The 12,175-nt window shown below is 58.1% G+C and overlaps 6 protein-coding genes across 6 annotated transcripts; 3 read left to right on the forward strand and 3 right to left on the reverse strand.

The window, feature by feature from the left end:
• Nucleotides 1-258: 258 nt before the first annotated feature.
• VTJ04DRAFT_1707 (uncharacterized protein) lies at nucleotides 259-4,729 on the reverse strand (the record flags this gene model as incomplete). The annotated part of the gene is made up of 4 exons (XM_069359424.1): nucleotides 259-3,499; nucleotides 3,553-3,624; nucleotides 3,678-3,982; nucleotides 4,649-4,729. 4 exons carry the CDS (start codon nucleotides 4,727-4,729, stop codon nucleotides 259-261), a joined length of 3,699 nt encoding a protein of 1,232 aa, XP_069224315.1.
• A 2,169-nt stretch (nucleotides 4,730-6,898) lies between these two features.
• On the forward strand, nucleotides 6,899-7,879 carry VTJ04DRAFT_1708 (uncharacterized protein; the record flags this gene model as incomplete). Its single annotated transcript, XM_069359425.1, has 1 exon — nucleotides 6,899-7,879. One exon carries the CDS (start codon nucleotides 6,899-6,901, stop codon nucleotides 7,877-7,879), a length of 981 nt encoding a protein of 326 aa, XP_069224316.1.
• A 5-nt stretch (nucleotides 7,880-7,884) lies between these two features.
• VTJ04DRAFT_1709 (uncharacterized protein) lies at nucleotides 7,885-8,160 on the reverse strand (the record flags this gene model as incomplete). Its single annotated transcript, XM_069359426.1, has 1 exon — nucleotides 7,885-8,160. The coding sequence occupies one exon, from the start codon at nucleotides 8,158-8,160 to the stop codon at nucleotides 7,885-7,887; it is 276 nt and encodes a 91-aa protein (XP_069224317.1).
• Nucleotides 8,161-8,433: 273 nt separating this feature from the next.
• Nucleotides 8,434-9,738, reverse strand: VTJ04DRAFT_1710 (uncharacterized protein; the record flags this gene model as incomplete). The annotated part of the gene is made up of 1 exon (XM_069359428.1): nucleotides 8,434-9,738. The coding sequence occupies one exon, from the start codon at nucleotides 9,736-9,738 to the stop codon at nucleotides 8,434-8,436; it is 1,305 nt and encodes a 434-aa protein (XP_069224318.1).
• Nucleotides 9,739-10,163: 425 nt separating this feature from the next.
• Nucleotides 10,164-11,061, forward strand: VTJ04DRAFT_1711 (uncharacterized protein; the record flags this gene model as incomplete). Its single annotated transcript, XM_069359429.1, has 3 exons — nucleotides 10,164-10,353; nucleotides 10,417-10,574; nucleotides 10,651-11,061. The coding sequence occupies 3 exons, from the start codon at nucleotides 10,164-10,166 to the stop codon at nucleotides 11,059-11,061; spliced, it is 759 nt and encodes a 252-aa protein (XP_069224319.1).
• Nucleotides 11,062-11,138: 77 nt separating this feature from the next.
• On the forward strand, nucleotides 11,139-11,378 carry VTJ04DRAFT_1712 (uncharacterized protein; the record flags this gene model as incomplete). The annotated part of the gene is made up of 1 exon (XM_069359430.1): nucleotides 11,139-11,378. One exon carries the CDS (start codon nucleotides 11,139-11,141, stop codon nucleotides 11,376-11,378), a length of 240 nt encoding a protein of 79 aa, XP_069224320.1.
• Between the last annotated feature and the right edge of the window lie 797 nt (nucleotides 11,379-12,175).

Below are 12,175 nucleotides of genomic sequence, written 5' to 3' on the forward strand. Positions count from 1 at the left end.
GCATGATGGTGTACAGATTTCTTGATTTGTTTATTGTTTACTTTGCTCAATCCTAGGATCAAGTTTTTTTTGCCCTGCATGCCGGGTATCAACAAGACAACTCCATTCAGCCTCTTTAGCCACAATAAGCTCTTCGTCCCGTTCTCGCATTAAGTCTTGATTCGTTACAGCATCTATTTGATGTCCTGAGAGCTCGTAGAAGAAGCCTTTGGGGACATTACACACGCTGGCACCCATGCTAAGGTATGCTATGCTTGCTTAAGCAATAATCGCGGCCGGAGTCTCACCCTCGCCAGAACCCTCCACTCGTCCGTTGCCGCTCTCCTCCTCCAAGTTCTTTTCTTCACCAGCAGCTTCACCCTCCTCCTTCGATCCAGTCGTGCCATTACCCTCTTGCTCAGCAGCATCCTTTGTTTCCCCTTCCTTCTCCTCTTTCTGACTGGCACCCTCCTCCCTCTCAACAGCCGCCAGCCAATCCTCCTCCACTTCCTCCTCCTTTTTATCCTTCCCTTTCTCCTTCACACCAGCACCAAGACCAACGCCGCCGGGAGAGGCACCAGTAGTAGGAGTAGTAGCACCAGCAGCAGCCTTTTTCTCCCCCAACTTCCTCAACGCCACAAACGCGCTCGGCGCCCTCCTCTCCTCCACCGCCTTCTCCGCGACCACCGTATTCGGCTTATTCATCGCCACCTTCTTCCACGCGCCCCTGCTGGCGACCGCGCTCCACCCTCCCCCCGCGACCCCGTCCGCTTCCCGCCTGGCCACCGTGTCAGACCCCATCTCGACGTGGCACAGCATCACCGACCCGGCAAGACCGAGGCGCGACACGGTCTTCGCGATGGCGGGCTTCGCCGCGGACAAGGCCCGTTCGATGGCCTCGGGGGTGGCGGCGGTGGAGGTCGCGATGCTGGCGGCTGTGACGGGTTTGGGGACGGCTTTGATGATGACTTCCTCCGCGGAGGGGAGGAAGGAGGTGGTGAAGGTCATTGCCGGACCGGAACGCGCGGCCGAAGACAGGTCGGCTGCGAGGACGGTGTCGAGTTCGTCGATGGTGAGGCCGAAGCGGGGGTTGACGAGGAGGATGGCGTTGAAGGGTTGAACCTGGGGGCGCTTTAGGGCCGGTGGTTGCTGTTTGATGGCAGATGCGCCGGTTCCCAGGTTGGCGGCTTGCTGGGCGATGCGGAGGCATTGTGCGAGGGTTTTGTTCGGCGCCGAGACGAAGCGTGGCGTTTTGAAGACGCACACGTGCCGGTGCGGCTCCGGATCCATGCTCTCCGTGTCCAGGCCGAAGTCTTCGGCCAGAGAGTGGATAAAGGCGCGCTGGTGCGCGGGCATGGGTTTGAAGCGGAGACGTTTCTCCTCCGGGGAGCCGGCAAAGACGCGGAGCTCGCGCTCCTGCTCTTGCGCCCAGGCCATGTTTTCCCGGAAGAGCTTCAGGGTGGTGTCGGAGTAGGGGATGTGGTTGTCAGTGTGGGTGGCCGGATCGATGTCCAGGGCCTCGGCCAGCTTCCGATTCCGCTGGAGCCGCAGGCATTCGTCGTCGCACTTGAGGGGTTCTCTTTGAGGCGGCGGAGCGAGCCTTGAGGCCAGGCATCGGACTTCCTGCTTGCGACGTTGGCAGGGACAGGTGATGATCGTCTTGGACTGGCATGGCTTATCCTCCTTGCAGGGATAGGGCGCATGGCATTCGTCGACACAAGCATGTTCGCACGACTTGCGTGGCTTGCCGCAAGGCTGGGAGCAGTGAGTACCGGTGATGTTGGCGTCCTCGCACTCACCAGGCTTGTGGCATGATTTCCTGCACTCGTGAGCGCCGCATTTCAGTTTCTTCCCGCACGTGATACCACATCTCCCTTCCTCGAACCAGCAAGGCTGGTTGGTCAGCTTTTTCTTCCCACAAATACAGAGCCTCTCTACCAAGAACGGACACTTCGGACAAGCCACATCGTCCGGATGGCATTGATGCTCGATCGCCGGATGGCCACAGGGACGAGGTCTCGTGCAGGGGAAGCGGCATTCTGGAGGCCGAGTGCCGCACGGCTGCGGTGGTTGTAAAACCGTCCGTCCACAAGCGCAGCTGACTTCTTCGAAGACGGCTTCCAGGCATGACAGACACGGGCCTTTGTGGCAGAGCTGTTGGCAGGTGTGTTTCCCACACTTGAGCAGCCGGCCGCACAACTGCATGCAGATGTGCTCCGACTCATAGTGCTCCGTAGCGCTCCGCTTCTGTTTCCGTCTCTCCGCCGCCTTCTTTTCGCCGGGGCAGCAACGCTCGCCGCACTCGTGCCGACCACAGTTCAACTGGGTCCTGCAGATGCGGAAGCACATAGGCCGAACAACCTCTCCCTGGTGGCACGCCGACTCGGCTGTTGTTTTGCCGCACCGGCATGATATCTGCATGCGCTGGGTGCAAGGAGCGCAGGCGCCAGTGTGGCATTTGTCGGGGCACTTGTGGCCACAAGCCAGAACCTTATTGCATGGCTTGTTGCAGTGGGGGATCGGGTCTCGACATGACTGCCTCGGCGGCAGGCCCATCGAGGACAAGGACGTCTTGCCGCATGGACAATGCGTGATAACGTCAGGCGAGAAGGGACAGTGAGCGGGCGCCTCGTCCTGCGCATGGCAAGGCTTTTGACAGAAATGGACGCCGCAGTCGAAGGGCCGGCCGCAAACACTGTCACAGGAGAAAGAGCCTTCGAACCACTCTCCCGAGCTGGTCTCGGTGTTGTCCGTTGCTGATGAAGACTTTCGTTGTCCATAGTTGAAGGACTGCTCAACCTCGCCTCGCTGACTGCAAGGTATCGTCTTCTGCTCCTTTCCGCAGTAGCACGTTGCCTCAACCTTGACCTCGCACGAGCCGCACAGCCCAGCATGGCAAGGCTGCTGGCAAACGTGCTCTCCACAGGGGAGAAGATCACCGCACGGCTCTTGACAACTCCAACCTTTGCCATAGTCCGTCTCGCTGCACCGCTTGGTCGTGGAGTTCTTGCCACAGAAACAGGGCTGACTAGGGCCCATAAGGGTGCACGGCGGACAAGGTCCAGCATGGCACATCAGGGGACATGTATGCGGACATGTGGGCCGAGGTTTCGAGCATGTTTGTCCGCATGTATGTGGAGGAAGGCCTGGGATGGGTTTGGGGTCGACGTCTTTGCCGCACCAGCAACGGTACGGACCCGGATCCTCGGTCAGATTAGAATTGCAGCCGGGACACCGCCAACCCGGTGCCTGGTTCGGCTTGGGATTCTCCTCCCGCTCTTTCATCTGGTTGGTGTGCCATTTCTTGACGCAGTGGAGGTGGGTTACGGTCCAGCAGATGGAACATGACCAGACCTTGGAGTTACGCAGGACTTCGTTGGTGCAAATGACGCACTCGTACTGCCGGTGGTCGATATCCTCATGGATGCGCGTGGGTAGGTCTGCTGCGGTGGATTTGGGCTGGGGAGCCCGAGCAGGACTGGGTCTGTGTCGGGGTGGTGCCACTACAGGTGTCTCGGAACTGTGATGTTGGTGAGTCCATGGTCTCAGAAATATTGACGGAGCGTCACAAACCTCGACGGTGGTGGGACTGGCTGACCCGGGACAAACTCCGGAGCAGAAGCCCTCAACCCGGGAGCGGATGAACTGGGTTCGGCGTTGAGATTTGGTGGAGGTCTCCGTCCTCCTCGATGAGATACCACGATCGACCGTTGGCCGGTGCCACGTCTCCCACCTCCACGCCTCCCTCGATCTCCTCGTCCCCTCCCTGAGTTGGATGGCTCGGACACTGCGTGTCCGGCATCGGTTGGTGGGACAGCTGTAGGCTCAGGATTATTGAGTTCAGGCCCGGGTGCTGGTGCAGGTGTAGATGCAAGCTGTGGTGATGGTTGGTGCTCATGAGACGTGGTGTTTGGCTCCCTCGGTCCACGTTGACGGCCTCTGCGAAATCCACCCCTATGAGATCCTCTTCCTCGATGAGATCCTCGATGAGGTCCCCTCGGAGCTGAAGGGGGCGGTTGAGTATCGGTCATGGTGTTGATACCAGGGTCGGTCGGTTGGTTGGATTTGTGAATATGGGGCCCGGAATTTGAGAAGAGATATTTGTGAGTATGGACCGACTCGCCCGTGTACTCCCGTCGAGGAAGTGAGGTTGGGATGTATTACAAACTGAGTTGTTGGGCTGTGAAGGCAAACGCCCTGAACAAAAAGTCGAGGTTGATGGCAAATCATGTTACTTCAGGAAACCAAATCCTAGGCGGCCGAGTGAGTAACACAGTGTGGACACGGTTCAATTTGGAGGCAAACACCCATGGGGTTGTGGAGCTCGCACTGTAAATCACGATGAATCATAGCAAAGCTTCACAGCCATCTTCTCTGCCTCAAAACTACCGTAGCTTTCTGGCGCGATAAAGACATATGCGATGACAAACACTCTGAGGATGGATTTAAATCATATTTAGATTTCCTTGCTCGACCTGCGCCTCATTGGTCTGAGTCATTGGATGTATCAATCATGTCATGAAGTGCAGTGAGCTGGCTGGCTGCCCCTACCCGGGACTGTTGGGCTATGATACGGCTAGGTGCGGCATCTCGCATGGGCTTACTAAGTACCTGAGAAGTCTACATTGTATACTTACTAGTATTCCGCAGTCGTTACCCCGGTGCTGACCTCACTTGCTTCCGGAAGCACCTTGCGTTCACTTGCATCAGTGAGCCGTGGACCGCCGACTTTCCATACTGCCATGGCCATGCTCAAAGAGCCCCCGATGGCGTCGCCGTTGTGGACTCGGCCTCCGACGAGCGCACGGTACCGGCAGCGATGATGGTTGTTCTGCTCCGAAATGCGAACCCCACAAATGTCGACATTCGCCTGAGTCGTTGATGTTTGTTTTCGGGCATTTCATAGCCCAGTATGCACGGATCATGTCATCTCCAAGGTGCCATCTGCCGCTATCAGGCGCTATGTGTTTTCTCCTTGCACTCTGTACATATCTACGTACCTAGTACTTACCTGATCTACCGACGTTATGTTATTTGAGAACCTTCCGCTTTGGGCTGTTTGCTGAGGAGTTGGGAACCGGGCAGCTCCCAGGCTCTCACAAGAGCGGAGAGGGCAACGAATATCACAAGCAATATCACACAGCGTCACCCTCCTGACACTTAGATCGACATGTGGATGCAGGCTTTGGTGTTGCACAAGCTGTCTCGAGGCACCTCACGTGGAGTTCGTCCATGATCAAATTGTGACACCCGAGGTATGAGGTACTCGGGAAACTCGTTGCCTCGAATGCCATCCACAGCATGGCCGGCTTCCGCGGACAACCCACGTGTTCTGGCAAATCGCTGCGATATCCTTGCCGTCATGTCGTGCAGGACGAAGTTGACTTTTTGGTGAATGTCTTGGTTCTCCAGGACTATGGACAAAAATCGGCATCACAGTGGACCTCCACCTTACCAACACTGGACCCGAACGAGCGACTTGGCAAACGTGCAGCGACAACCCACTTCCTGGTCGAAGCAGGGTTGTATCGCCCAAGCAAAGTTTCAAAACATCGGATGGGCGATGGGGAAAAACAAGCTGCTGAGCATTGAAGATTGGGGGGTCGAATCCACAATGGCCTGTTGTCTTGTCTTTGCCCATTGGGCATCACTCAATTGCCACTCATCGACGTTGAAACACATTGTCGAAGTCGTCGAGAAAAGAATCCCTGGATGTTCGGTCGAGTCGCTGGAAGACTCGGGCGGCCGTTCCGAAGGTCCATGGCCCGGGGTGCCGGGAGGAGGAGGAGCGAAAAAGAGAGGCATTAAGCCGGACGGCGGGCATGTCGCTGACCTTCCTCTCTTCCACGACCGATGTTCCCGGCCAGCATTGCCAGCATTGCGCCTGAGTACCCGACCCTGTTAAGTCCGAGACAACCACCTCTTCCACTAATAAAGCGCCACTCAGCCACCGATCCCTCCCTCTTAAGCGCGGGACCACAATTCCCAATCGGATGAAACTGGACGGGGTTGAAAACTGAGGTGACGACTCTTGCACGTCAACATCCAAAACAAAAGCACCAGCTTTAAACCTCCAAAGACGAGCGTTGTCTCTGTTGTCTCTGTTGTCACCACTCAAACCCTCCCACCCACAGCAACGCCTCTGCACTAAAGCAACAAGACCAAGCCCAGGCGCAAGTGAGTCCACAAGTGGGCTGTTTCCAGCAGCTTGACAGATCCCCAATCGGACCCTGGCCCCCCGCAAGACGCTCCCGTCGCTGCGTCTGCGTCTGCGTGCCTCGTGCCGCATCGACGCCATTGGCGCTTGACTTGCCGAGAAAGACCCCGCCCTGGATGCTCCCCTGCATTCCGGGACCGAGAGACGTGCCTGCAAGCCTGCACCCACTTGCCGCCAACTGCGCTAAGTCCCCTTCCCTGGGTCGTCCGGCCGGCTGTCAGGAGCGCTCGACCTGCCTGTCCTGCCTGCTGGACTGAAGTGCAACCGGCAACCCCGTCCCGTCACACCTGTCGACGCTTCACAACCGCCAAAATCCCAAACTCACCGTCTTTCTCTCGGATTCCATCCTCCTTCTCGTCGAACCTTGTTCGATTTCCTTCCCGCATCCCCCACCCGGGCCATGGTCTTGTCGACATCATAGTACGAAGGCCAGCATTCGGTTGGAGGCTGTACGGTCTGTACGGAGTACACCCAGTATATCTGCTACGCCGGCTTTCCAACCGAGTTGCGCCGCGGTTCCCGCCCTTGATTCAACAACTCTAGGCACCGAAATACCGGAAATACCAGGGCCGACTGCAAACGGAACAGAGTCGACTCTGACCATCTCCCGTATCCCCTCCACGACAACCGACATACCTTACATGCATCCAGTTTCCCGTTGACTGTCTGGCCTCTCGAGTCTAGTTCAAACCTCGGCCAACGATGGAGCCGGTTCCCGAAACACAGAGGATGGAGGAGTTTCGACGCTCGCCTGCCCCGAGCCTCAGCCTTCCGCCGACGGGTGGAAACTCGGTCTCTCCCGACCCAGAGACCTCCCCGAAGAAGCCTGCCGCCATTCGTCGTTCCACCGACCCGCCGCCGTCGTCTCCCATCTCACCGTCGTGGCTACCGCCCTCTCTTCCCTACCGCCCCCGTGCTTCCTCTCCCTTGTCTAGCAACCATGTGAGGTCACGCTCGGCCGCGAGCCTGGCACCTCCCATGCTACGCACCCAGTCCATGCCCGGCATAAATGCCACAGGCCACCTTCTCTACTCTCCCCATATCCGTCCACAAAGTCCCTCGGGCTCGCCTAGCCGTGTTCGTGTCCCACGGAAGCCGGTCGACGAATCTTTCCCCTCGTCTCCAACCCGGGTCTCGGTCCTCGACCCGGAGAGGAGACATTCCAGAGACATCACGCCGAACATGTCAATGGGCATCACGCCGCTTACCTCTGTACCCAAGTTGCGCCGTCCGGCTTCTCCGCTTTGTCAGGTCTCCAATGCCAGCACTAGCGCCCCAGCCGCCACCAGTGCGCCTTCGACCACCCCGCCTTTCCTCTCCACCTCCCCAGCATATCGCTCCTACGACTCGATCCCCGGAACCCACTCCGCATACTACACATCCTACCCCTCTTCAGTTCCGTCGACCCCGACGTCTGCAAGGTCTCGGAGCCCCAGCATCTCCAGCCTCGAAACGATCCCGGATTCCCCAGATGCCGAAGAAGCGGCGCTGGAAGCCGAGAGGATCGCCCAGCTCAAAGCGGCCGCCGACGCCGCCGACTCCAAGAACAAGAACAGTATCGACATGCCGACCCGCGGCCGAACGTTGAGCGGCTTCAGCTCTCGTGACAAGAGGAAGCGGTGGAGCGTGTGCGGCGCCGAGCGGAGGCAGGATTTGGATCTCGAGACCATCTGGGAGGACTAAAAACATCAAGCCACGCGTACAAGACAAGACGGGGATTGGTGGCATACAAGCAGCATCGAGACCGAGACCATCGGCGAAGCGAGTCGATCCCGAAGAGGATACTGGGCACACATCGGAGTAGCCCCCCCTTTTCCACTCATTTTCCACCCATCTTTTTCTCTCATCCTGGCATTCTGGCAAACGGTGTCATTATCATCATCATCATCATCATCATCATTGGTGGGCGTTTTTGTGGGAGAATTCTGTGTTTTGATACCCTTCTCTCTTCTATTATCTGGCATTTCGGAATAGGTTGTGTACTTCGTCATTGTACCTTAGGTGACTTGCAAGGTATCTGGGAGTTTGTGTCTGGGTTTACTCATAGGGAGGGTCGTGTTCTGCATGGTATAGCATCGTCATAGTTGTTACTACTACTAGCATCCATCCCACCTGGGATGTTGAACAAGGCATTGTTTCAGGCATTGAAGCACCGTGGGCTGTGTTGGGTCTGTTGTGGTTTGTGTGGTACTGTCATGGTGGAGTCGAGCTCTCACTCGGAAACCATTTCATCAACCTTAGTCAAACGGTATCCTTCGCAACTGTCTTCCTCCCCCTTTCTTCTTCATCTCCTCCGCCGCGGCAATGCTACTCGGGACTTTAATCCCACAGCAATCCCCCCACCCCACGTTCTGGTGATGCACATGCCTGACCCCGGCCTTGTCGTCAAACACCTCCACCTCGCCGCCCTCGTCATCGCTGCTATCGACCGCCCGATCCTCCTCCTTCGGCTCGCTCATGCCCTCAGCCGCGGGAATTAGCGACCCGAACAGGAAATGCTGCATCACGGGCAGCTTGCCCAGCACCTCGTTGACAAACATCCTGCGCATCCCAGCCTCGACCTTGCCCCAGTTCTTGGCGCCGCTGATGTCGTCCAGCATGGGGCTGTGCCACCGCAGGCCCTTGACCGTCTTGGTGCTGTTGACGAACTGGACCTGGCCGAGGTAGAGGTACTCGCAGCCGAACTCCTCGAGGGTGAGCTCCGAGTGGATGGCGCGGGGCGTGATGAAGGGGTGGTGGACCAGCTGGCTGGCGCCGAAGAGGAAGGGCAGGAACTGGTAGTCGTCCAGGCCCCAGACGCCGTGGGACCCGGCGGGTTCGAGGTAGTAGGCGGATTGGATCTGGCGCATGACGGCCAGGTAGCGCGGGAAGATGCGGAGGGCGATGGCGGGGAAGTCGGACCGCGAAAGCAGCGAGAGCTGGAACAGGCAGAGGAGCCACATGAAGAAGTTGAGCTCGTGGCCCGAGCCGTAGTCGATGCGCCGGCGGTTGCCGAAAGAGTGGTGGAGGTAGGTGGAGATTTCTTGCTGCGCGGAGGGGGGTAGGGAGGCAGGGAGGAGAGAGGAGTGCCATTCGGGAGAGCGGGATTTGACTTTGTCGAGGAAGACGCGGAAGGTTTTGTTGCCGAAGCGCGAGCCGGCTTGGTCGTCGGGCGGGGTGGAGCGGACGAGGGATTCGGCGTCGTCGAGGATGGCGAGGATGGAGCGGACGGTGGGGGAGAGGTCGGCGTCTTTGACGGAGGAGATGGGTTTGTCGAGGACGGATTCGGAAATGCCGAAGATGAAGGCGAGGATGAGGTTGTAGGTGGGCGAGGAGAGGAAGAGCTTGTGGTCTTCCGGCGACAGGATCCGGCGGGTCGGGACCCGGTAGGAGAGCGTAGCTGGGTCCGGACGGGGTGGGGGCTCCGGAGTCTCCGGGACCGGCATGGGGTTCGCCGGCTCGGGTTTCCGGCGCCGGGGCTCCAGTTTGGGAATGCGGTCCTTGAGGCTCGGGATTGCCCCGCTTGATGATGATGTTGATGATGACGTTGGTGGGGCTTGCATCGCGGACGGTGATGGCCTGGCTGGCTCTCCGGAGGGAGCTGTGGGTAGTGTTGATGTCATGTTTCAGCTGTTTCTGTGCTCACAATAGATCTGGGAGCGGAAGGAGTAGAAATGGTTCGATGAACCGTTCGAGGGGTCGATGGGAAGGATGGAAGGAGGTCAAGATGGAAACGTTGGAGGCTTGAAGGCCGAGCGATGCTGCTGTTTGGTTGGCTGCAGCACCCTTGCAAGTGCAGCCGTTTGGCTCTGGGCACGTCAAAATTGTGGGGCAGCCGCATGCAAATCAGCCCATCGAGAGCCGCCTGGGGCTGCAAAACTCTGGGGCCTTCACCTTCCGCCGACATCGACCGGCTTGGACACCCGATGCCTCCATTGGAAGTGATAATATAAAAACAGCTTCCTGCGCCTTCGGTATATTTGACAAAATGACAGTCTCATCAACACCAGAGGTGGCGTTTGGTGTCCTCCCGCGAGCAGACGGGTCGGCCAGGTACTCGCACGCCGGCTACACGGTCCTCGCCTCGGTGAACGGGCCCATCGAGGCCCAGAGGAGGGATGAGCACGCATATGAAGCACATGTCGATGTGATCGTACGACCAGCCGCAGGGGTTGGAGGTGAGATGGTTCGAGAACAACCTCCTTCTTGGGACCATCGCTTACCTTCGTGAATCTATATAGGAACCCGAGAACGGCACCTTGAGGCCATCCTCCAGTCCTCGCTCTCTCAGCTCATCTTGATCAAGAACTTCCCCCGTTGTCTGATCCAGATTGTGCTGCAGGTTGAGGATTCGCCTGAGAACGACTATGTGAACACAAAGTTGGTTCAGGCTAGCCTGGTAAGTTAACAGCTCACGGCTTCAAGAGAAGCCCTTGACCTGTAGAGTCGACATGGTTGCTGACCTGGCTGAATAGAACTTTGCACTCATGCCGGCGCTCATGCAGACCGCCGTCCTGGCTCTGCTATCGGCCGGCATCCCAATGCGCGCAACGGCCACCGCCACGGCAATTGCCCTCACCCACCAAGACGGCGCCGATAAGATCATCATCGACCCCCGCCCGAGGGACGTTGAGACTGCCCGGTCGGTCCATGTGCTCGCCTTTACGTCCAAGGACGAACTCCTTTTGGCCGAGAGCGAAGGCGACTTCACCGTCAAAGAATGGGACGAGGTCTACGAAACCGCCAAGAAGATCTGCTGCCGTCCTGCTCCCGACGGAGCCGCCATGCAGCTCGACGACGAGTCCTCCGCCGTCAGGCCCGACCTGCGGCAGTTCCTTCGGACGACCATGGAAGCCAAAGTGACAGCGGATCTCCATTGGAAGTGACGCGGCTGCCGCGGCGATGAACATCCACGATGCCTTCAAACAACCCGCCAAGGGGTTGACACCCCGGATCAGTCAGGATGAGCTCGCGTCGCGAAGAAGGGGGAGGACTTGGCCCCGAACTCTATGCAACATTGCCGCTCGCATCGCGGAACATGGCGACAAACAAAACGAGGAGCTACGCCATGTTGTGTCAGAGAAGGACAGGGTGGGAGGAGGATAAACTCGGATCAAAGCATGGGAGTTCGGCGCTCCACATGGTAACGAGCAGCGAGCAACGAGCAGCGCAAACCTTGTTTGGGAGCACCGTTACGACCTGAGAAAGCGAGTGAGGCGGTCTCACAGATCCGAGAGAAGCTCAATTCCCCTTTTTGCGTCCAAAAACAGCAGCCAAACCCAGAATCAAGGGCTCCTTGGTGGGCTTTGTTACGACGTTGCCGCGTTATAGACCCGCGTATTTTTACTCCAGTACCCCTCGGATCGACAGCCACCAGAGTGTCACCATCGACCATCTCAAACATGGGTGGGCCGCCAGCGTTGGTCGTGTCTGGGATTGGGACCCATTGACGGGCCGTCGGGCTTGTTTCATCCTGTTTTGGTGCGTACAACCTTGTAAAGCCGCCTTTTCGGAGAGATGGACTGGCATTTGGCAACTCCGCGGCCAGTTTATTGTTTGTTTTTCAACGTCTGGGTGGTTTGTATGGCCCGTGGGTTCAACATTGAAGATGATGGGATTTGCTCATCTTGGCATTTTCCAAGAGCTTGCCCACAGGCCCAGCAGCAGTGAATGACCCCTGCCCTGATTCCCTGATTCCACCAAGGTTTCTGCGGAAGCAAACTTCCATGATCTCCTCTCTGGCCGTCCCGGTATCGCGGAAGAGCGGCTCTGGGATTTTGTCCATGCAAACGCACATCAAAGTAACCACACTTCGGCGGGAGAAGGATGGGTTGCGTGCAGAGTGAAGTTGATCGCCGTCCAGACAGCGAGCGTTCTTGTCCGGTGGCTGGCAGATTGGCGGGGGCTTCGGCTCGCGGCACGAGGCGGGGGAGACTGGGGCGCCCAGACAACGATTCAGCTTCAGACCCCAGCCAAGGGGAACAAGATGAGACGAATGAG

Source organism: Mycothermus thermophilus (assembly GCF_041956435.1).
Source record: "Mycothermus thermophilus strain CBS 625.91 unplaced genomic scaffold VTJ04scaffold_1, whole genome shotgun sequence".
NCBI classification, from domain to species: domain Eukaryota; kingdom Fungi; phylum Ascomycota; class Sordariomycetes; order Sordariales; family Chaetomiaceae; genus Mycothermus; species Mycothermus thermophilus.